This window comes from Caretta caretta, chromosome 25, assembly GCF_965140235.1.
Source record: "Caretta caretta isolate rCarCar2 chromosome 25, rCarCar1.hap1, whole genome shotgun sequence".
Classification (NCBI taxonomy): Eukaryota; Metazoa; Chordata; order Testudines; family Cheloniidae; genus Caretta; species Caretta caretta.
The window spans coordinates 19,821,416-19,843,760 of NC_134230.1; the positions used below are offsets into that span (position 1 = coordinate 19,821,416).

General features: G+C 45.5%; 1 protein-coding gene across 3 annotated transcripts in view; it reads left to right on the forward strand.

The window, feature by feature from the left end:
* Positions 1-22,345, forward strand: part of CPAMD8 (C3 and PZP like alpha-2-macroglobulin domain containing 8) — a 140,593-nt gene that overhangs the window by 110,636 nt on the left and 7,612 nt on the right. For all 3 annotated transcript variants that reach the window (XM_048831324.2, XM_048831323.2, XM_048831322.2), the window contains 5 exons: positions 7,948-8,022; positions 8,868-8,973; positions 9,062-9,172; positions 10,167-10,379; positions 12,145-12,219. In XM_048831324.2, coding sequence (XP_048687281.2) covers positions 7,948-8,022; positions 8,868-8,973; positions 9,062-9,172; positions 10,167-10,379; positions 12,145-12,219 — 580 coding nt within the window. The remainder of the gene's footprint in view (positions 1-7,947; positions 8,023-8,867; positions 8,974-9,061; positions 9,173-10,166; positions 10,380-12,144; positions 12,220-22,345) is intronic.

Genomic DNA, 22,345 nt, shown 5'->3' on the forward strand with positions numbered 1-22,345 from the left:
TTGGAAAAGCTGAAGTGAAAATGTGCTCCAACAGGAGCTGTTTATGGCTTCTTAGGGGCTGTATTATCTCCAACATCTGGATTCGATTTCATTGGAGGCTCTGTGTCTTGGAATTTTTTTTTCTGGGAGAACATCATGTTTATTGCAAGCCAAACTGAGGTGGACAGAATGTGCCTCTTGCCCAGCCAGCTCTCTAGGAGGGAGGAACTACAGTCTTCAGATTCACTTTAGACTTTGTTGCAGCATTACACTGTTTTCATTGCTTTTTGATGTTATAAATAAAATTGTTAGTGACACTCTATCTGAAGAGAGAAAAGAAACTAACATGCTATCTCTGAGAAACAGCAAAAGAGCTAATCAGGAATTTCTCTACACAACAGTCCTCTTCCTTTAATGGCCTTGTCTTTTCTGTATGTGTGTGTGTATGTGTGTGTGGGGGGGGGACGGACTGTGTTCATAACTCAGGTTAACTAACAAGGCACAATTCTAGTGAAGACAAGGCAGTTTAATTTGACTTACTAACTCATGTGAAGACTACAAACTGCCTTGTCTTCACTAGGATTGTACCTCAAGTTAGTTAACTTGAGTTGAGAATTCACCTTTTTCCCCCCCCCAGTGAAGATGAAGCCATTATGTGCATCTTCAGAGGGCTGCAGTTTGAGTCAAAACTTGCCCTCAGATATCACACGGTAACTGTCACTGAAGCTAGTGAGATTGTTTGTTAGGATCTGAGAATAGAATTTGACCTTTTATGTATTAGGAGAGCATGTATACTTGTTTTTGTGCAGATATACGTGCCTGTAATGCATGGAGCTTTTACTTTAAAAGAAAATGGAAAAGGTTTTGTAATATGGGTAGCAGGATAATGTGTGTGCACCCTTGGAGTCTCCATTCTGCTGTGTTTTAAATATATGCATTTGAAAATGAAGTCGTCTTTCACTTACAGGCTAATTCCTGAGTCTGGGATTCTCTCTTTCCCCTGCAACAAGTGGTATAGCCATAAATGCCTAAAGTGGAGTAGAAAAAGTGCAGGAAAACCCAGGTCAAATTGTGGGGAACCCTAGAGTCCTTGCTATAGAGATAGCAATGTTGAACCTCTCTTCTGCTTCTTTTTCACATACTGCAGAGGACGTGTGGGTAGTACATATGTTGCCTATAGGTAATGGGAGGTTGAATATCAGTATAAGGAAATATCACCAATAGGAGTCTCCCATATTGCTTTGTGGAAGATAGTGAGGAAATAACCGAGGGGCCTCTGCTGGTCTTGGTTTATGTTTGCAGTACTTCCTGTGGAAGAGCTGTAAGTAAAGGCAAAAGGATATGGGTGGAAAACTGGCTTAGGAACAGGAGGTGCAGGGCAGCTTCAGAGCACATAGAAACATTCCCAGTGGGAATCACTGTCAGGACCTCTTCTTTATTAGCCAGAGGGATGGATGATGAAGAAAATAGGTGAGCTGATACTGTTCTGAAAGAAGGAGGCTATTACTTTGGAGGGGGCACATGCAGAGCAGTGGAGAGAATACCAGCTACGAAGGGCTAGGAGAGCTGCTGGGCTTATTCTCCTTGCAAGCTCTGAGGTTTCAAAATAATGGAAGGGACTGATTGTTGCTAACGGTAAATTGTTCACACTGGAGAGGGGATCAAACACTAGGAGTGAAGTGCGAGCTCTCCTCTGCTGGAGAGAATTGCATTACACAAATGGGACTAAGTCTTTGGAATATGTTACTGAAAAGGGCAATCGAAGCAAATAGTATAAAAGAGTCTGAGAGCAGGTCCAGTTTTGTTTCTGGAAAAGCAAGGAGTGAAACACTAGGAAGCACTGGCATATTGGGCTAAGAAGCCATCCCCAGGGGCTCCTTATATTCCTGGTAGGGCCTGATGCAGCTAAAGAAGCAGTAGGAGCTCTCAGGACCCAGGACAGGCTGTGTTGACCTATCCTTTGCCTCCCCACAGCACAGGAACAGTGGAATGAGCCCTGGGGTGGATTTCCCTCTTGGGGTCTCAGGTGCTGACACTTTCTGGAGGCTGCAAAGTTTGTGTGTCAGTTAATCCTAGGATGGTTTTGGTCAAGAGAATTGTGTTCTGGTATAAGACTGATTTTGCAGCTGTGCCAGCCAGGTGTTTCTCTAATACATGGAGGAAATGAATTATTGGGGTTTGTTCTGCACACATCTATAGGTTGAGAGTTTTAACGTAGGAGCAATTCCACTTCTGAACAGAGGGCCAGCACAGGGCCTGTTCAGTACTCACACCATCAGGACTTAGTGGTTTATGCTGGCACTCTGCTCAGCTTTACGAGTAGTTTGATGTGTGGTTAACTCCAGAGTGGATGTACCATGATCTAGGACAGGGGCCCCCAACCGTTTTCTTTCTGAGGTTCCCCCAACAAGTTATAAAAACTCCGTGGCCTGCCTGTGCTACAACTTTTTTCTGCACATAAAGCCACAGCTGGCATTAGGGATTTGCAAGCAAGGCTATTGCCCAGGGCCCCACATCACAAGGGGGCCCCACAAAACTAAATTGCTCAGGCTTCGACTTCAGCGCCAGGTGGCAGAGTTCAGGGCCCCGGATTTCAGCCCCGCATAGCATAGAATCATAGAATATCAGGGTTGGAAGGGACCCCAGAAGGTCATCTAGTCCAACCCCCTGCTCAAAGCAGGACCAATTCCCAGTTAAATCATCCCAGCCAGGGCTTTGTCAAGCCTGACCTTAAAAACCTCTAAGGAAGGAGATTCTACCACCTCCCTAGGTAACGCATTCCAGTGTTTCACCACCCTCTTAGTGAAAAAGTTTTTCCCAATATCCAATCTAAACCTCCCCCACTGCAACTTGAGACCATTACTCTTCGTTCTGTCATCTGCTACCATTGAGAACAGTCTAGAGCCATCCTCTTTGGAACCCCCTTTCAGGTAGTTGAAAGCAGCTATCAAATCCCCCCTCATTCTTCTCTTCTGCAGGCTAAACAATCCCAGCTCCCTCAGCCTCTCCTCATAACTCATGTGTTCCAGACCCCTAATCATTTTTGTTGCCCTTCGCTGGACTCTCTCCAATTTATCCACATCCTTCTTGAAGTGTGGGGCCCAAAACTGGACACAGTACTCCAGATGAGGCCTCACCAATGTCGAATAGAGGGGAACGATCACGTCCCTCGATCTGCTCGCTATGCCCCTACTTATACATCCCAAAATGCCATTGGCCTTCTTGGCAACAAGGGCACACTGCTGACTCATATCCAGCTTCTCGTCCACTGTCACCCCTAGGTCCTTTTCCGCAGAACTGCTGCCTAGCCATTCGGTCCCTAGTCTGTAGCTGTGCATTGGGTTCTTCCGTCCCAAGTGCAGGACCCTGCACTTGTCCTTATTGAACCTCATCAGATTTCTTTTGGCCCAATCTTCCAATTTGTCTAGGTCCTTCTGTATCCTATCCCTCCCCTCCAGCGTATCTACCACTCCTCCCAGTTTAGTATCATCCGCAAATTTGCTGAGAGTGCAATCCACACCATCCTCCAGATCATTTATGAAGATATTGAACAAAACTGGCCCCAGGACCGACCCTTGGGGCACTCCACTTGATACCGGCTGCCAACTAGACATGGAGCCATTGATCACTACCCGTTGAGCCCGACAATCTAGCCAGCTTTCTACCCACCTTATAGTGCATTCATCCAGCCCATACTTCCTTAACTTGCTGACAAGAATACTGTGGGAGACCGTGTCAAAAGCTTTGCTAAAGTCAAGAAACAATACATCCACTGCTTTCCCTTCATCCACAGAACCAGTAATCTCATCATAAAAGGCGATTAGATTAGTCAGGCATGACCTTCCCTTGGTGAATCCATGCTGGCTGTTCCTGATCACTTTCCTCTCATGCAAGTGCTTCAGGATTGATTCTTTGAGGACCTGCTCCATGATTTTTCCAGGGACTGAGGTGAGGCTGACTGGCCTGTAGTTCCCAGGATCCTCCTTCTTCCCTTTTTTAAAGATTGGCACTACATTAGCCTTTTTCCAGTCATCCGGGACTTCCCCCGTTCGCCATGAGTTTTCAAAGATAATGGCCAATGGCTCTGCAATCACAGCCGCCAATTCCTTCAGCACTCTCGGATGCAACTCGTCCGGCCCCATGGACTTGTGCACGTCCAGCTTTTCTAAATAGTCCCTAACCACCTCTATCTCCACAGAGGGCTGTCCATCTCTTCCCCATTTTGCGATGCCCAGCGCAGCAGTCTGGGAGCTGACCTTGTTAGTGAAAACAGAGGCAAAAAAACAGGGCTTGGGCTTTCTGCCCTGGGCCCCAGCCAGTCTAACACTGGCCCTGTTTGCAGCCTTCCAGGAGGCCCCGGACTCCTGGCTGAGAACCACTGATGTAGGAATCAGGAACTTCTGAGTTTTAATCCCAGTTGCCCCATGGATTCACTGTGTGACCTTAGCCGGTCACTTCTTCTCTCTGTGCCCCAATATCCTTCACCTCTAAAATAAGGATAATACTTACCTGCCTCGCAGGAGTGACTACTCTGGCAATTAGTTAATAATCGCACAGCGCATGGCACATGTGAAGTGGCCTGTACATGCTTACTGTTCTATGCAGCACCCAGGCACTTTAAAGATTGGATGAGTCAGAAAGGCCTTAGCCTTCCATTGTGTGGTCATAAGAAGCTTTGGGCAATGCACCACAAATCTTCCACAGAATATTTGAAACACGTGGGACCTCAGGGATTCGGGTGTCCCATTTAGCACCATTATGCGAATGTTGAGGTACTGCTGGTCTCCCTTCCAAATGCTGACGTGCATCCTGGGGGACAGAACAGAAAAAAATGGGGAACATATCCAAGCCAGAGTAGAGAAGGGATCAAAGACTGACCCACACTGGATGTATTGTTAAATATATTAATATCTGAGAAGCATCATGTGCGAGTTTAATATCCCTCTCGTGTTAAGCTGAATGATCTCTCCAGCACATTAGACACAAACAGGCATTTCTCAAGCACTGGGCACACAGGTCTGTCTTTGCTTCCTCTCTATAAACAAAAGTGTTTGTGGTGGCCTTTCCCATCTCCCCTTTCCCTAGATCTGATCTCCCCTGTTCCCAGTGCCCCAAGGGTTTTTGTCAGGGAGGCGAGGCAGTAAAGGATCTCAGTTCACCAATGATCTATTGTTGTTTGGGGGTGGATGGAGGGGTGTGCCCTTTAAGATTCTAGTTCCATAAAGCAACAGATAATTTTCTTTCCTTATTGCTGGGTGGGGGAAGAGAGTTGATTACACTTAGATTCATAGATTCATAGATACTAAGGTCAGAAGGGACCATCATGATCATCTAGTCTGACCTCCTGCACAACGCAGGCCACAGAATTTCACCCACCCACTGCTGCGAAAAACCTCTCACCTATGTCTGAGCTATTGAAGTCCTCAAATCGTGGTTTAAAGACTTCAAGGAGCAGAGAATCCTCCAGCAAGTGACCCGTGCCCCATGCTACAGAGGAAGGTGAAACCTTCGTCTAATTTCAAGTCTAAACTTCCTGGTGGCCAGTTTATATCCATTTGTTCTTGTGTCCACATTGGTGATGAGCTTAAATAATTCCTCTCCCTCTCCCACTTGCTTCTTAGAATCATAGAATATGGACTAGAGGACCTCAGGAGGTCCTCTAGTCCACCTCCCTGCTCAAAGCAGGACCAATCCCCAGCTAAATCATCGTAGCCAAGGCTTTGTCAAGCCTGACCTTAAAATGTTAAGATTGAACCCATGAAGCGCCCCAGAGCATGAATCATCTGTGCTGAGAGAGATTTGAGTCCCTGCAGCTCCATCTTCTTGCCTTTGGAAGCAGCACTGCGATTTGCATAGCTCTTACTGCCCAGGTGCTGATTCAAATTCAACCAGTCTGCGAGTTCTGTGAGCCAAACACTCCGCAGACAGCACCCCTGTCTGGGGGAAAAGTTGTTTGCATGGGAGAAGGTTCTGAGCAGTCCATTTCCACAACCCTCTCTGGGGCTGCAGCTGAGTGATTCCCACTGGAGATAAAAGGAGTCATGCAGTTAGAAGATCTAACTCCTTCAGGGGGCAATTTGCAAAGGTCTGTGGCCCAGTCTACCTTTCTGCAGGTGCTGTAGGTGGAGGTCTCAATTCTCACACCTGTAGCACTTGGAGGCATTGCACAGATTTGCACTTGCAGTTCAGTTGTGACACAAAATGTGCCTGCAAATTGTGCCTACAAAAGGAGGCAGCTCTTTTTAACACATAGCCCCAAATGTGCCTCTTGTTTGGACTACTTTGTTTGTCATTAGAGACACAAGATATTCCCATCTCTGTGTTTTCTTGCTGCTCCCACTCTCTCCTCCACTCCACGCACTTACCATCGTGTCCTAGGGGTTTTTATAAATCAGGTTTCCTTGTTAGGTGTTTGCACTCACAAGGGAATAGTGTACACAGAGGGGATTCCCATGCAGCTCTGAGGATGGTGATGGTTAATGAAGAGGCAGGCCCCCTTACTGTGTAGCCACAAATCCTCCTAATAGTGCTGGGTGTCGACAAGGTCAGAGGTCACCAAAGGCTGGCATATCAAACTTCACCAAAAAAATGCAACTTTAGCTGAGCAGAGCATTTCCCGGTGGCGCCAGTCTCACCGAGCCCTCATAAAAGGGCTGTCTGCAGCCGTCCATGGCTGAGTAATAACAGCCACCACCAGGCCCCTAAAATTATACGGACAAATTAAATTGGCTCTTTCCATATTGTGTGGGACTTAAACACATGTTCCTTTTCTTGTTACAGTAATAGCAGGAAGCTGTGCACAGGGTTTTACAGCTCTGAGCAGCACACTAAAGAAATTCACAGCTAAAAATATTAGTAGCAGGTTGGGTGAATTACAGTGCATGTGCTTTTAGCCCCACATTGTATCTTTTAACAAATAATAATAATGCCTTGCCCTCCTTTCCATTGGGCATTAATCCTTGGTTCTCTTCTAAGGACCTTTGAGGCATCCTATGGCATTATGTAGTAGGGATATAATTATCTGTCTATGTGGAACGGTTCATTCATTCAATAGTCATGTTATTCTCTTATAAATTCTCTTGAACTTTTCCATAAGGGTAGTAATCCTGCTGCACACACAGCACAGGGAGAACAGCTCTGCAGACACTGATGAACAACACCAGATGAAGTGGATTTCAGGGAGCCAGCACTGTAGGTGTGGGTCTTGCTCTGAAATCCCCAGTGTGTGCAGATCATCACAGTACAGTAATTGATGAGCATGTACAGAATAAGCATAGGTGCCTGGCTAGCACAATGTGTACTGCGATTCCCTTTGACTCCAAAGGTAGAGAAGGTGAATAGTAGGGGCTTGGCCTGACCCCCTTATCTCTGAGGGGGGGTGCCGAGGACTCTTTCAGATGGCTGCCCTTTTCAAATGTAAGGATTAATTTTCCTGGCAGAAGAATGTTTTGAGTTGTTTGAGCCAGCAGCAATGGTGGGAGGGGGCCTTTAATACCCAGTGCAGTCCATCAGCATAATTCCCTGGCTGACTGAGGGAGCGTAAACAAGAGACTGCACTCTAGCAAGTGTTTTGAGGTATCTGGGGTTCTGCTTGAGCCTTGGTACTGAAAATAATCCAGGAGCTACTCAGAGTATGGATGAAATATTAGATGAGTTCCAGTGGAGATAAGCATGGTCCCCAGTAGCTAGCAAGTGCTGCACCATAACACGTTGCACCTCACAGGACATATCATACCATAGACAGATCGCATCAGAAAAACACAAACTTAGTTTCCTCCTGGTTTATCTGGAGGCACCTGTGACCCTTATTGCTCATCCTCTGAGGTAATTTTCCAGCAGAGAGAAGTTGTGTTTTCTCTAGGTTCTGATCAGGTGTTTCCTAAGCACTTTGAAAGCTTTGGTTTTTTGTTGACTGCAAAATATTTTCCATAAAATAGGTTTATGATAAACCTCTTCATTTCCTTCCAGTTATTAATGAACAAGCAAATTGGATTAAAAAGATATGAAGTTGATGGAAGAAAAATCCTTTTTTATTTTGATGAGGTAATGACTTTGTGTATGATTTTGTTATTTTTCTATGTTAGGATAAGGCGAGAGAAATGATCAGTGGATCAGGCTTAAATAAAATAATAACGAATACTTTGCCTTTGATAGCTCTTTGCTGATAAGGATCTCAGTACAAACTTTAATTGGCAAGCCTCATGAACCCCTTCTGAGGCAGGCAGCCATCATCCACATTTTTGGCAGTAGACAGAGGCACAAAAGATGGAGGTGACTTGCCCCAGACCATACAGGAGGTCAAAATAGATCCCAGTTCCCCTAGTTTCCAGTCCTGTGCTTTAACCACAAGATAATCTGACATTAAAGCACCATTAGGGTCACCAAAGGGGCTATGTAACAATGGCCTTTTACTCACGGGTCCATTTGCAATGAGTATTCGGAGTCGGATCTGCAAATCAGTGCACACCTGGGAGGGGGAGCTTGTGTCTTTTCTGCCTTGTTCATCAGCAACAGAATCTTTAACTAAATTCCAGTTGCAGAACAGCTTATGACTGATGATGCTGATGAACAAGGCAGAGAACACAGCTTGGGTTTCAGATGCCAGGCTGAGTTTGTGGCGCTGATACACTGCCCCCCGTGCAGGATGTGCCTTACACAGGACTCCGCTCGACCTGTATCTTATTGATCTGTCTATGCTTTTATGCCACACTTGTCTCAGCATAGTAAACAGCTTGGTATTGGAAGGTGCCTTGGTTAGTGCAGGTATCTAGCACAGTGAGAGTTGAGTTAAATGGTGCACACTGTATAGCAGTAAGCAGCTGCCTTACTCCGCTGACTTATAGAACTGTAGACTATGTTAAACTAAAACTCTTATGCCCTTTGTGCAGATTCCTAGCCAATGCATGACCTGTGTAAAATTTCAAGCCTTCAGAGAGTATATAGTTGGGAAAACTGCCCCTGTCCCCATCAAAGTGTATGATTACTATGAGCCAGGTATGTGCTCTTTGTCTTTGGATCTTGCTCACGCTAAAGACCTAGCCGCATGGCTTGTTTATAATTTGTCATTCTTGCTGCTCTGTAGCTTTTGAAGCGACTCGTTTCTACAATGTGAGTGAAAACAGCCCCCTGGCACGGGAGCTCTGTGATGGGCCAACGTGCAATGAGGTGGAAAGCTCAGCCAATCACTGGGTTGGTAAGTTGCAGCAAAGATGAACTGGCAATCTCTGAAAGCGGAATCCAAAAGATATATAGCTTGGGAATTCAGAACTGAGAGTGAGGGCTTTAAAAAAATGTTTATTTCAGTGTCTCGAGGCTACGGTAGTGGGTAGTTTTTAAATGCCTGTGGTGAGCATAGAAATGACTACAGCAAATCAGACCAATGATGCATTTAATTTGCAAAAAGAAAAGGAGGACTTGTGGCACCTTAGAGACTAACCAATTTATTTGAGCATAAGCTTTCGTGAGCTACAGCTCACTTCATCGGATGCTCTGAAACCTGGCATTTAATTTGGTCTTCTGTCACCATCAGTAGCTAGTACATGTTGCTTCAGAAGGACGAGTAATGTACAATTATGGAATAATCTCCTAATGAGGGAAGTTTCCTCCCAATCTCTGTCAGTTATTGGTTGGGTTATGCACTGAATATGAAGCCTTATGTCCCTTATAATTTTCTTAATCTTTTATCTAACTTAATTGTGGATGCTGCTATTATTCATTCATATAAATGTTACAATTTTTTATCCTGTTTAAGTTCTTGACCTCAATAACAACTTTTGGCAGAGAGTTCCACAAGTTAATTATGTAGCAAGACAGAGTAGTTTCATGTGTCTGCCATGACAATAATTTCTTCCTGCTTTGAGCAGGGGGTTGGACTAGGTGACCTCCTGAGGTCCCTTCCAACCCTGAGATTCTATGATTCTATGACTACCTACTTCTTTCTGTCCCACATGACGCACAAATTGGTGCGTGTGTGTGTGTTTGTGCATGGGGGAACTGAAGTATTACAGCCAGTGCTATTCCAGAGTGGCTGGTCTATTCCCACCGCTTCCTGCTTCAGTAAATTCACAAACTCCTGTTGAGAAGCTGCAGGGAATTCTTGTTAAAAAAAACATGTATAGGAAACACAAGAAAAAAAAAATTAAAATATCCTCTCTCCTCTGCTTCTGATGTTCCTGCTTCCATTTCAGGTTTCTTTCACTCTGGGCCGTGCAACAATGTTTTTGGCTGTTTAGAAGATGAATATTTTGAGCAGTGCATGTGCTCCCGGGACTGTGGCTATGATGGGGAGCCAGTGTGTGGATCAGATGGGATGATTTATCAGAACCATTGCCAGATGGAGGTAGCATCCTGCAGGAATAATACAAGGATAGAGCAGATACCTATGTCTCAATGTTCTGCCTGTAAGTTCCATTCAGTTTCCTGTTCTGTTGTTACGGGTTAGCCAAGGCAGTCCACAACCTCCCCTGAACAAGGTCTGCTGATTAAATTGTGTCTGATGTGGACAAGTGGAGGATTTGAACTCCATCTCCAAAAGTGAAAAGGTAGCTCCCTGTTCTGCTACACATGAGCTGGGCCTTGCATTTAGTAGAGTTGGCAGTTTCCTGCTGTGCTGAAATGGTCACAGTGGGGTTTGCATATCTCAAGGACGAAAGGACTAGTCAAAATGACCCTTGAGGAATTTCAGTGGCTCCACTGATATTCATCCAGAGTGATGTCTCCAGATATAAATGAGCCCTGTGAGAGATCTCTGAGAGATTTCCCATGTGCTTTCATCAGGTGCAGTGTGGCAATTTGATGAACTATGCTGGATCATGGTGGATAGGGCACTGTGAAAATCGTGGTTTGCACAGAAATCCCAAAATTAGCCCAATACTGTGATTTGTTCTCCAACAGTAAGAAAGCAGAGATGGGTACCCCTGCTTCTGCCTCCCCACTGAGGCTACAGCTGCTCATGGGGCATTAGCAGGCCAGTCCCATGCCAACAGCGGGCAGGGAAGTGGTGGGTGTGATGGGCAGGTGGGTGTTCTCAACAATGGACAGGGTGATGAACGCCACCTGGATGAGCAGAGAAAGCCAACTGTGTGTAAATTCAACCACATGGTGCCAGCTGGTCCGGCCCAGTCCTGCCTGGGCAAGGGATCAGGGCTTGGCTCGCTTCACACTCAGGTCCAGCTGCCAACCGCTACTTCCTGTGTGGCCGCGGGGAGAGGGGGTCAGCACTGACAACATGGCAATTAGGAGCCCTGGCCTGGCCCACTTCACCATGGCCCCTGCAGGCCTGGTGGAGAGACATAGGGTTGCTAACCCTTCAGGATTGTCCTGGAGTCTCCAGGAATTAAAGATTAATCTTTAATTAAACATTATGTATTGTGATGAAACCTCCTGGAATATATCCAATCAGAGCTGGCAACCCTAGGGAGACACCACTGTGCCAGCTGGCTAGGAGCTGAGGCGGATCCATCCCACCACCCCTATCTCCCTGGTGGGACAGGGCCCCCTCACACCATGACACCTCTCCCCCGCCCGCCCCCACCTGCTTGTGTTCTAAGCGGTGGTAATGCTGAATACTGTGCTGGTTACAGTGCGGGGATTGATTCCAGTCTCAGCTCCTTTCCAGATGGCACTGAGGTGCCTCCCCCAGGGGTGTGAGGGCCGCAGTGGGCAGGGCAGGGAGGAAGCACTCGGGGCAACCTGGGCCAGAGCTGAGGACAGAAGGAGCCAGGCCCCAATCCCTGCCCCAGGCCGGGCTGGGCTGGCCCCATGTGGTTCATCTGCAGGTGCTGAGCTGGCTCTCACTCCACACCCAGGTGGTGTTCCTCACCTTGGTTGTTGGTGAGACATCCTGTTGTCCCCTTTACACTCCATGGGTTAGGGCTGGCCCGCTAACCGCCCACGAGCAGTCACAGCCTCAGTGAGGAAGCAGAAATGGAAATTCCCACTGCTGTGCCAACTCCCCTCTGTTGGAAAATCGCAACAGTTCAGGGTGGGGGTGGGGACTTGGCAGCCATGCATATTCTGTGAAATTTGAACATTTACCCACGACACTGCCATCAACTAAGAAAAAAAAAATCCAGAACTTTCTCCACCCTTAATCATGGGGAACTGAAACATTTTCTAGTGGTTCTGTAACCAACATTGTGGCAATTGTATAATTTTCTTCTACAGCCAAGAATTTGCCAGAAGAAAGAGAAACACATTTCCACGGAATTGAGCAGCCTAGCATTCAACAAACTCCTGCAGGTATTGTCTTGTCTTTAGATTGATCTAAAACCCTTTTTCTTTGATAAAGTTAGAGCTGATCACGAGCAATAAGTGACTAGTAATTTTTTTGCAAAAACTAGGTAGAAAATCTCAAAGTTAGAAAAAGCGAGAAGGCAGGAGAATTTAGGCCAAATGAATGCACAAATGCGACCCCAGCTCTTCTTGTCCCCTGTTTTGAAAAAATTAACATATGCTGTATGCTACCTTCAGTGCCTATGAGAGCCTGAGATTTCATGGCAGCTAGTTATATACGGAGAGGGGCAGGTGAATGAACGCCAAACCCTGGGATATGGGGAGCTTGTACTCAGCAGCTGTCATAGCATCTCATTAGCAGTGGTAAACTGAAAACTTCCCATTTGAGATCAGACTGGTGTAGTTCATCCTAGCAAATGAGTCAGGGGGACTTGGTGCCAGCTGGACCATTTGCAGGAACCCTAGAGATTGCAGCTGAATCAAATTTACCTTAACTTTTCTGTTACACTTTTGAGATGGCTGCTCTGATCTTGTTATTAAAGCCTCTGTCTGGGGTAAATGCCCTTAATAAGTGCAAGGTGAAGGGGAGTGGGAAGGAGCTGCCACTTTACTGGGTTTGAATGAATTGAGGAAGCTGGCTGCTCATTTCAGTTGGTGCTTTTATTTATGGGAAGTTTTTTCCCCAAGATTCATATGTCAAAAATGCTCATGAGTTACAATAAATCTTGCGAGGAAGCATTGGAGGTGGGTCAATAGAGTAGTTGTTTCACACTGTTTCTAGTAAATGAACTGGACTGGATTTTTCCTGGCTGCGTTCCACTCAACAATTCTTCCTTGGGCTCAAACTCTTCCAACAAATCAGCAAAACAAATAGTTTCTGCAGAGTGAGAAGTAAATGGACAGAAGCTGTGTTCCCCTCCCTCTTCCATGTTCTCCTGGCACTGATGCTCAGACCAGCATATATCTAGCCCCCTCATGTTCCCTGCCCTTCCCCTGCTCAACAAAAGCAACTGGGCAGCTCTTCAAGATATATAAACATGTTTTGAGCGTTCCCACAGGTGACCTTACCTGAGGAGTTGCAAATTGATCTAGTCAGTGTGTGTCATGGTCACACTCACTCTGGATTTTGATAATGTATAAATCAATTGATTCTCCATAAGACTAAGTGATATGGATGCTTGTTTTTTTCTAAGCTGTATAAATCTGGTCTGCTCTGTATCTCTTTCTTCCAATTGCATCTGAATCCTTTAAAACATTCACACAAGGAAAAACCAATGAGACACATTCTATTTAATGGCAAAAAACCCCTATGTTAATGCAGAGTTAAGGTTGCTTGGTGGTATGTTATCGCCTTGCAGAATACTGAGTTGAGCAAAATTCAGACTTCTGAAAACCAAGAAATGCAAAGTTAAGATCGACCATGCAACCTTAACTCTGCCCTCTTTCAGCAATGCTTCAATATGCCCCATTAACACACATACCTTTACTCTGATAACCCCACAGTTGCTGAAAGGTACAAGTTCTTCATCTCCTTTCACAGCCCATTTACTCTCACCCAGAGAACACCAACTATTAAAGGACAAAAAAGGCAGGGGGGAACATAGCCCATGCTACCTCCCTTTTTTCTGGTCCCCTGGAGCTGGCAGTAGCCAATGGAAATTATTTGCACTCCAGGAGCAGTCAGTGTGTTAGTCAGACCTACACTAAATGGTGGAGGCAGTGGTTGGGTCTCCTTGGTTTATTTATTTGGCGTATGCAAGTCGATCAAGCCAAGCCACAGCGTTCTTATCAGCGATGTTAAAGGCATGAAGACCTCTAGGAAGGTGAGTCATTTTGCTGTCCTCAACAATATGTGTCATGGTTTGTGGCTGCCCACATTGACACAGTGGATTGTCTCGAAAACGCCTCCAAAGTTCTGCTGCAGCACAAATTCTATTTCTGGTACAAAACCGGTTCAGAATCATTGTCTGGAACTCATTTGATTGGTTGACTGAGAGTTGTGATAATCCTTGAATCTGTCTGCTCATTGGATCATCCGTTGCTCCAAACCACAGACAAGCTGCAAGTGGTTACTTATGGGGGATGCGTCATGAATGCCAATCCACTGTCCCCCATCTCGTTGGTAAAGGTGTGTCTGTGATATGAGGACATGTGTGGATTACTTTGAGGCATGTAACAGAACTGTGATTATGATATGACAGGATATATGTTTTGGACTCTGATGCATGTGAGCAAAGGGAACAGCTGCATGTGTATCTTCAGGATCCAGTATTCTTCATTTCATTGCAGAATTGTGTATGTTATATAATTAGCAGGGGAAGGGGTTTTATTACAAAGAGTATTGTCAGTAGTGAGTGGGGTATGAGAGCATTCTAAGCATTTGTAATCTGCATGCACTCCAAGTAATATGAGTGTAGTTGGTCAGTTGAGTGTAGAGTGTCAGGTGAAGCTGTCCTAAATAGTGCAAGCAGTAGTTAACTCTGCTTGGTAAAGGTGTGTTTGTGAGATCTGTGGACTACTTTGAGGTGTGTGACAGAGCTATGATTGTGATGTGAAGAAATCTATGTTTTGCATTCTCTTGTGTGTGAAGAAGGGAAGAGATACATGTGCACCTTCAGGATGCAGTATGCATCATTTCTGTGCAGAATTGTGTAGAGTATGTCAGTAGCAGGGCACAAGGCTTTTATTACAAAGGATATTGTCAGCAGTGAGGTGGAATATAAAAGGATTCTTATGCTTTAATGATGGGTAAGTGAAAGTGTAGGTTGATATGGTATCCTGTGAGTAAGTGTAACGGGGTTGTAAAAGGCTGTGAAGTGGTTCATAAATTGTACCTGTGTGTCATTCTTTCTGGTGAATTGGCCATGTGTGTGAGTGTAAACCAGGATGTGGACACCCTGAATCTTATAGCATGAAAGGTTAATGTGACTGTGTGCTATGTACATACTGAGACATTGCTTGAAGGGTGCACCAGGAAGGTGGCATGGGCAACCTTTTTTGTTTTGTTTTGTTTTCCTTTTTATCCTTTAGTAGTGTTAGGTGGAATCTTGTGCTTCATAGAATCATAGAATCATAGAATATAAGGGTTGAAAGGGACCCCAGAAGGTCATCTAGTCCAACCCCCTGCTCAAAGCAGGACCAATTCCCAGTTAAATCATCCCAGCCAGGGCTTTGTCAAGCCTGACCTTAAAAACCTCTAAGGAAGGAGATTCTACCACCTCCCTAGGTAACGCATTCCAGTGTTTCACCACCCTCTTAGTGAAAAAGTTTTTCCTAATATCCAATCTAAACCTCCCCCACTGCAACTTGAGACCATTACTCCTCGTTCTGTCATCTGCTACCATTGAGAACAGTCTAGAGCCATCCTCTTTGGAACCCCCTTTCAGGTAGTTGAAAACAGCTATCAAATCCCCCCTCATTCTTCTCTTCTGCAGGCTAAACAATCCCAGCTCCCTCAGCCTCTCCTCATAACTCATGTGTTCCAGACCCCTAATCATTTTTGTTGCCCTTCGCTGGACTCTCTCCAATTTATCCACATCCTTCTTGAAGTGTGGGGCCCAAAACTGGACACAGTACTCCAGATGAGGCCTCACCAATGTCGAATAGAGGGGAACGATCACGTCCCTCGATCTGCTCGCTATGCCCCTACTTATACATCCCAAAATGCCATTGGCCTTCTTGGCAACAAGGGCACACTGCTGACTCATATCCAGCTTCTCGTCCACTGTCACCCCTAGGTCCTTTTCCGCAGAACTGCTGCCTAGCCATTCGGTCCCTAGTCTGTAGCTGTGCATTGGGTTCTTCCGTCCTAAGTGCAGGACCCTGCACTTATCCTTATTGAACCTCATCAGATTTCTTTTGGCCCAATCCTCCAATTTGTCTAGGTCCTTCTGTATCCTATCCCTCCCCTCCAGCGTATCTACCACTCCTCCCAGTTTAGTATCATCCGCAAATTTGCTGAGAGTGCAATCCACACCATCCTCCAGATCATTTATGAAGATATTGAACAAAACCGGCCCCAGGACCGACCCTTGGGGCACTCCACTTGATACCGGCTGCCAACTAGACATGGAGCCATTGATCACTACCCGTTGAGCCCGACAATCTAGCCAGCTTTCTACCCACCTTGTAGTGCATTCATCCAGCCCATACTTCCTTAACTTGCTGACAAGAATACTGTGGGAGACCGTGTCAAAAGCTTTGCTAAAGTCAAGAAACAATACATCCACTGCTTTCCCTTCATCCACAGAACCAGTAATCTCATCATAGAAGGCGATTAGATTAGTCAGGCATGACCTTCCCTTGGTGAATCCATGCTGGCTGTTCCTGATCACTTTCCTCTCATGCAAGTGCTTCAGGATTGATTCTTTGAGGACCTGCTCCATGATTTTTCCAGGGACTGAAGTGAGGCTGACTGGCCTGTAGTTCCCAGGATCCTCCTTCTTCCCTTTTTTAAAGATTGGCACTACATTAGCCTTTTTCCAGTCATCCGGGACTTCCCCGGTTCGCCACGAGTTTTCAAAGATAATGGCCAATGGCTCTGCAATCACAGCCGCCAGTTCCTTCAGCACTCTCGGATGCAACTCGTCCGGCCCCATGGACTTGTGCACGTCCAGCTTTTCTAAATAGTCCCTAACCACCTCTATCTCCACAGAGGGCTGTCCATCTCTTCCCCATTTTGTGATGCCCAGCGTAGCAGTCTGGGAGCTGACCTTGTTAGTGAAAACAGAGGCAAAAAAAGCATTGAGTACATTAGCTTTTTCCACATCCTCTGTCACTAGTTTGCCTCCCTCATTCAGTAAGGGGCCCACACATTCCTTGGCTTTCTTCTTGTTGCCAACATACCTGAAGAAACCCTTCTTGTTACTCTTGACATCTCTGGCTAGCTGCAGCTCCAGGTGCGATTTGGCCCTCCTGATAACTTGAGAATGAATAGGTTGTAAAAGGAGATGAAGAGTTTGCACATTTCGGCAACTGTTGGGTTAGTAGAGCAAATGTATATGTGTCTATGGAGCAAATTGATGCAGTGCTGAAAGAGGGCAGAGTTAAGGTTGCATGGGCAACCTTAACTGTGCATTCCCTGGTTTTCAGAAGTTTGAGTTTTGCTCAATTCAGCATTCTACAAGGCAACAACATGTCACCAAGCAATCTTATCTCTGCATTAATTTAGTTGTTTGCTGTTGAATGTTGTAGTATTTTTTAACAAGAAATTATATGTCATTGATAGGAGTTAGTAATCATTTAGGTAGTTGTACCATCATACTAAGCCAGTCACCCCACACACATACACATCACTGCCCTGCCACTAACCCATTCCCCTCCAACCTGGCCTCCTCCCCACCATGGTACCCAGGCCTCCCAGTGTAAGCAGGGAACACACCTTCTTGAAGTCCTCACTCCCTGGTATGCAAACATTTTTGTTGCTAAAAGAAAAAGAGTACTTGTGGCACCTTAGAGACTAACCAATTTATTTGAGCAATAAATTGGTTAGTCTCTAAGGTGCCACAAGTACTCTTTTTCTTTTTGCGAATACAGACTAACACGGCTGTTACTCTGAAACCTGTCATTTTTGTTGCTGTTATTTCTCCCCTCCAATAACCCAATTTGCATGCATTGCCTGGAGTGAAGGACAATTACAGTTACTGTAGAATCATGTTCCTGGTCATGTGTCAAAATGGATGGTGGGGTGGAGTTTGTGACAAGGCCAGCGAGACAAATCACAGACAGGATATATGTTCCAGAATACTGACATTTTTATGTTTGAGAAAAGATCCTCTGAGCTCTATCCAATAGATGTACCCTCTCTCCAAGAACAGTGAGGTGTCAGCACTTGTAATGTTTATATGCCAGACAGTACACGTTTTCCAGTTAGCCATGAACCTTCCAATTTCCTGATTAATGTTCTTCCAGCGCCTAATAATAGCTTTCATATCGTCACCATAGCAATCATTCAGACACTTAACCAAATCAGAGAAAACTATCAGAGCTCCTGGACACACATCTGTGATGCGATCCAAATCTGCTCTCATACACTGTACATCAAGTGTACATCAAAAACAAGGCCCAGATCATTTCTGCCTCTGTGAGTCATCACAACATCAGGTAAATCACCACCTTTTAAGTCACTGCTGCAGAGTGGGGAAAATATGATGCCAGTGCAGGCATCCACTCAAATCAGCCTGTAGTCCCCATGTCATGGTGTACTCCTTGCTCTCCCGAAAACGTCTGTAACCTTGTGATCTAGGAATTGCCCAGAATCCACATATTGGCAACCCTAGCCCTGCACACGTTTTTTTTTCCCTTAATGATCAAGGTACCTGCACTGTCAGTTCCAATCCTCTGTGCTGTTTGTCTTTGGAAACATCACATTAATCTGCCCTGAGATCAGGAAGTAGCCACTTGCCTTCACCCCTGGCCTTCCCCCTGTGGGGCTATTAAAATATCAGTTTTTCAAACAGCCACTCTAAGGCTTGCCTATCATCCATCCTCATTTCCCACTCCCTCCGCAGCCACAACCCCTTTCTCTGTCCCCTGCCTCCTCTCCCGCCCTGCCCCCCAAGTCCTCTGGCTCATGCCCACCAGATATAACAAAAATTTTGGTTAGACTGGCTGCTGACTATGTTGCTGTGTTCACAGTAAACCTCCCATAAAATAAAAACCTGTTACAACACAGACAACTTGTAGCAAGCACCATAAACTATTAAATCTTTATTGAATAGGTGTACAAAGGTCTGGATTAGAAACATCAGTCAGCAGGGGTAGTGGCCTCAGCACATTCCCTCTAACTACCCCAGGCAAACATAAAGTAGCTGCATAGAAATGCTCTCAGAGTCTTTTTTTCTTTATTGGTGCATGCGCGCTGTAATCCTTCCAGACTGGACATCTACGCAGGCGAAGAAGTGAATGTGTTCTGAAATACTGTCCACAGTTTGGGCCTCCAGGGTGCCAGGCATTAGCGTGGATAAAGACTGACCAAGACCATTTTGTCCCACATCACAGCAATAGTTTGATCTCTAGTTCTGTGCAAAAACAAAAAACAAAAAAAAAACCAACACCTAGAAACTTTTAGAAAAATGATCATTTTTTGTGTGGCTTATATCTCTGGAATACCTGGTTCAAATGACACCAAATTTGGGTCAGTAACCCTACTCTGTACTCCCACAAGGCATAATGAATTTCAAGAAAATCCATGTATCAGAGGGGTAGCCGTGTTAGTCTGGATCTGTAAAAGTGGCAAAGAGTCCTGTGGCACCTTATAGACTAACAGAAGTGTTGGAGCGTAAGTTTTCGTGGATGAATACCACTTCATTGGATGCATCACCACGAAAGCTTATGCTCCAATACGTCTGTTAGTCTTTAAGAAAATCCATGCAAGCATGCCGATTTTAGAGCACTTAGAAGCATCATCCTTTAAATGGGAAGGATAGAGGGAGGATGGAGGGAAAAGGCTACTCTGTGCACCAGTCTGCAGCATAGGAGGCTCTGAAAGGTGTGAAGTGGCTCATTCATCTCAATGGGATGTTCCCAGCTGAATGTGCAAGTTTACATGGGTGTGGAGCCCCACAATATTTCCACTGAAGGTGCATGAGTCCCTCCTCCCCCGGTTCTGCTGCCCCGCCCACCGGAGCAAGACTCCTCATATCATCTGGGGGGGAGGGGGCCTCAGATCCCTAGTGGGGCAAGAATGTGGGGTTGACAGGTGCCCCTGTCCCTGTAGTTCCCCCAGTTTCCCTGCCACTCACCCCCACATCTCCCTTCAGACCCCCTCATCCTCATGCTCACCTGAGCCACCAACCTCTCTCCTCTGCCCTGCCACCCATCTGCATTTATTCGCCCTCCCCTCACTGCAGCCCCAAACCCTTATCCCCTATTCCCCTACTCCTCTGTCCCCTAATACTCCTCCCCTCCCAGGAAGCATTCACATGTCTGATTTTTTCCTCCCGAATACTTTGATTACATTCATCCCAAAATAAAAGTGCCACCCATGACTCTCACAGTGCAGCGACTTCTGGCCATTCAGTCCAAAATTCCTTTTCTCTTGGGGAGAGGATGGGGCACGTGTGATTCACATATCCTAAGTTGTGTTACCGGAAGGGTTAGTGCAGACCCATCAATCTCAACGAGGTCTGTGACTCAACAAGTCAATAGTACCTCTTGGTTTAACAGTGCAAGGCAGCAGAAGGAAACCATTTTGGGGGGCGCCTGTAACTCAGGAGCCCCTTGGTCAAATGACCCCAAATTTGGATCACTAATGTTACCTTATGCCACAGTGAGACAGCAGTCCGAGTAATCACTTGGATTTTAGAGCACTTACAAGAGTTGAGATTTAAAACATCAGATGGTGGCAATGGAAACCCTCTAGCTGTTTTTCTGCTTTGGTGTATGCAGACTGTAAAAAATGTATATTTTCTTAAATACCATTCTCAGTTTGGGTCCCCCAGAGTTTTAGTGAGTGCCATGCTTTACCTCGGGTAAAACTTGGTGGATTTTGATCCACATCACAGCAATAGTTTGGCCTCTAACTCAGAGGCAGTGCTAGCTCATTGGGGCCCTAAGCAGGAATATTTTTGGGACCCCTCACCACAACACATAATAAAAAGCGAATAGGAGGCCCCCTTGAGTGGCTTGGGGTCCTAAGACATTGCTTAGTTTGCTTATGCCTAGTGCCAACTCTGTTCTAACTCTCCACAAAAAACCCCACCTAGAAACTTTTTTGAAAAATGGCTATATTTTGGGGACTTTTATCTCCGCAACTCCTAGATCTAATGACTCCTAGTTTGGGTCACTAGTCATACTCTGCACACTCCTGAAACAAACAAATATTAAAAGGATCTGTCTAAGCATGTTGATTTTAGAGGACTTAGAAAGGTTGACCTTTAAACAAAAGTTGTGACACAACCTTAATTATAACGGCATTGCTACGTCACTATACTATAGACAGAGGTACTGCTGGCCACATTGTCTATAGACTAGGGCAAAAGAGGTGGAATTCACAAATGACCTGGTCTCTGTTATGCCAGGTGTCTTATTTATTTGAATGTCTAAAATGTGCACCCTTTTGCTCACCATAGGCACAGGTACATTTAAACACAAACAATTGTGCCTGACTGGGTCACAGGATCTCCGAGTGCCTTGGTCATTTCAGTAGGAAGCAGGAAGCTCCTGGAAAGCAGAGATGCTTCTCTGCACTGAGCTGTCATGGCAGAGTGAAAGTTATAAAATAAAACAAGCTAAATCCTGCTTCAGGAAGAGCGAACAGCATGTGACTCTAAATAATCCTCTGGGCTCATCTTAGGTCAACCAACCAACCACGCATTAAATGAATCAAAGTTCAACAAGTGAATGAATCCCTCCTTACCCCCACGTCCCCTTTGGGCTCATTGGTTTGTTAGTGATGAAGCATGTGATTGGTTTAAGTCGGCTCAGGTGCTGTGGGGCTCTAGTGCAAGTTCAGATGATCCGTGTCTAAATCTGTGATTTCCTAAAGGGATGTAAAACTCCAGGAGCCAAATCAAGTTTCAGGTGGGTGGGGAAGAATGGACTCAGGACAGACTTAATCACCAGGAAGTGCCATTTTATTGCAGAGGTTCGTGGTGTTTATATTTTCTGCAGTCCTTGTTCATTTGCCATATCACTTGTGCAGGCTCCATTTGGCCCTCAGTGATAATTTAACTGTTAGCATTTGGCTGTGTTACCCCAGCAATGGGAACAATGTGACCCAGTTCCCTGTCAGCTCATTTACTGGGGAACTTGGAAACGTACTTGGGCTCACTCTGGAAAGTTACTCACAGGAATATAGTCCCATTCACATCAGTGGAATTCCTAATGTGGGTAACAGCTACTTACATGAGTAGGATCATCCCCTCAATAAACCCATCAGCTGCACTACCCCAGCAAATATGTGGTCTTGAGAAGCCAGAGAATGAGTTCCTGTGCATCACCAGATCCTGTCTTCTGTAGTAACTGTCCCACGTCCTGGAGCTGATGCTAGTGACGCAATAGGACCAGGCGTTGTTATTCTGCAAGAAATGTGTTTGCAGACTGGCAAGTATGAATAGATGGATCATCCCTGCCTCGCAGATATTTTCTCTTGTGTTGGAGAGAATTGCAGGAATTGTCTGGGTAGGCATTA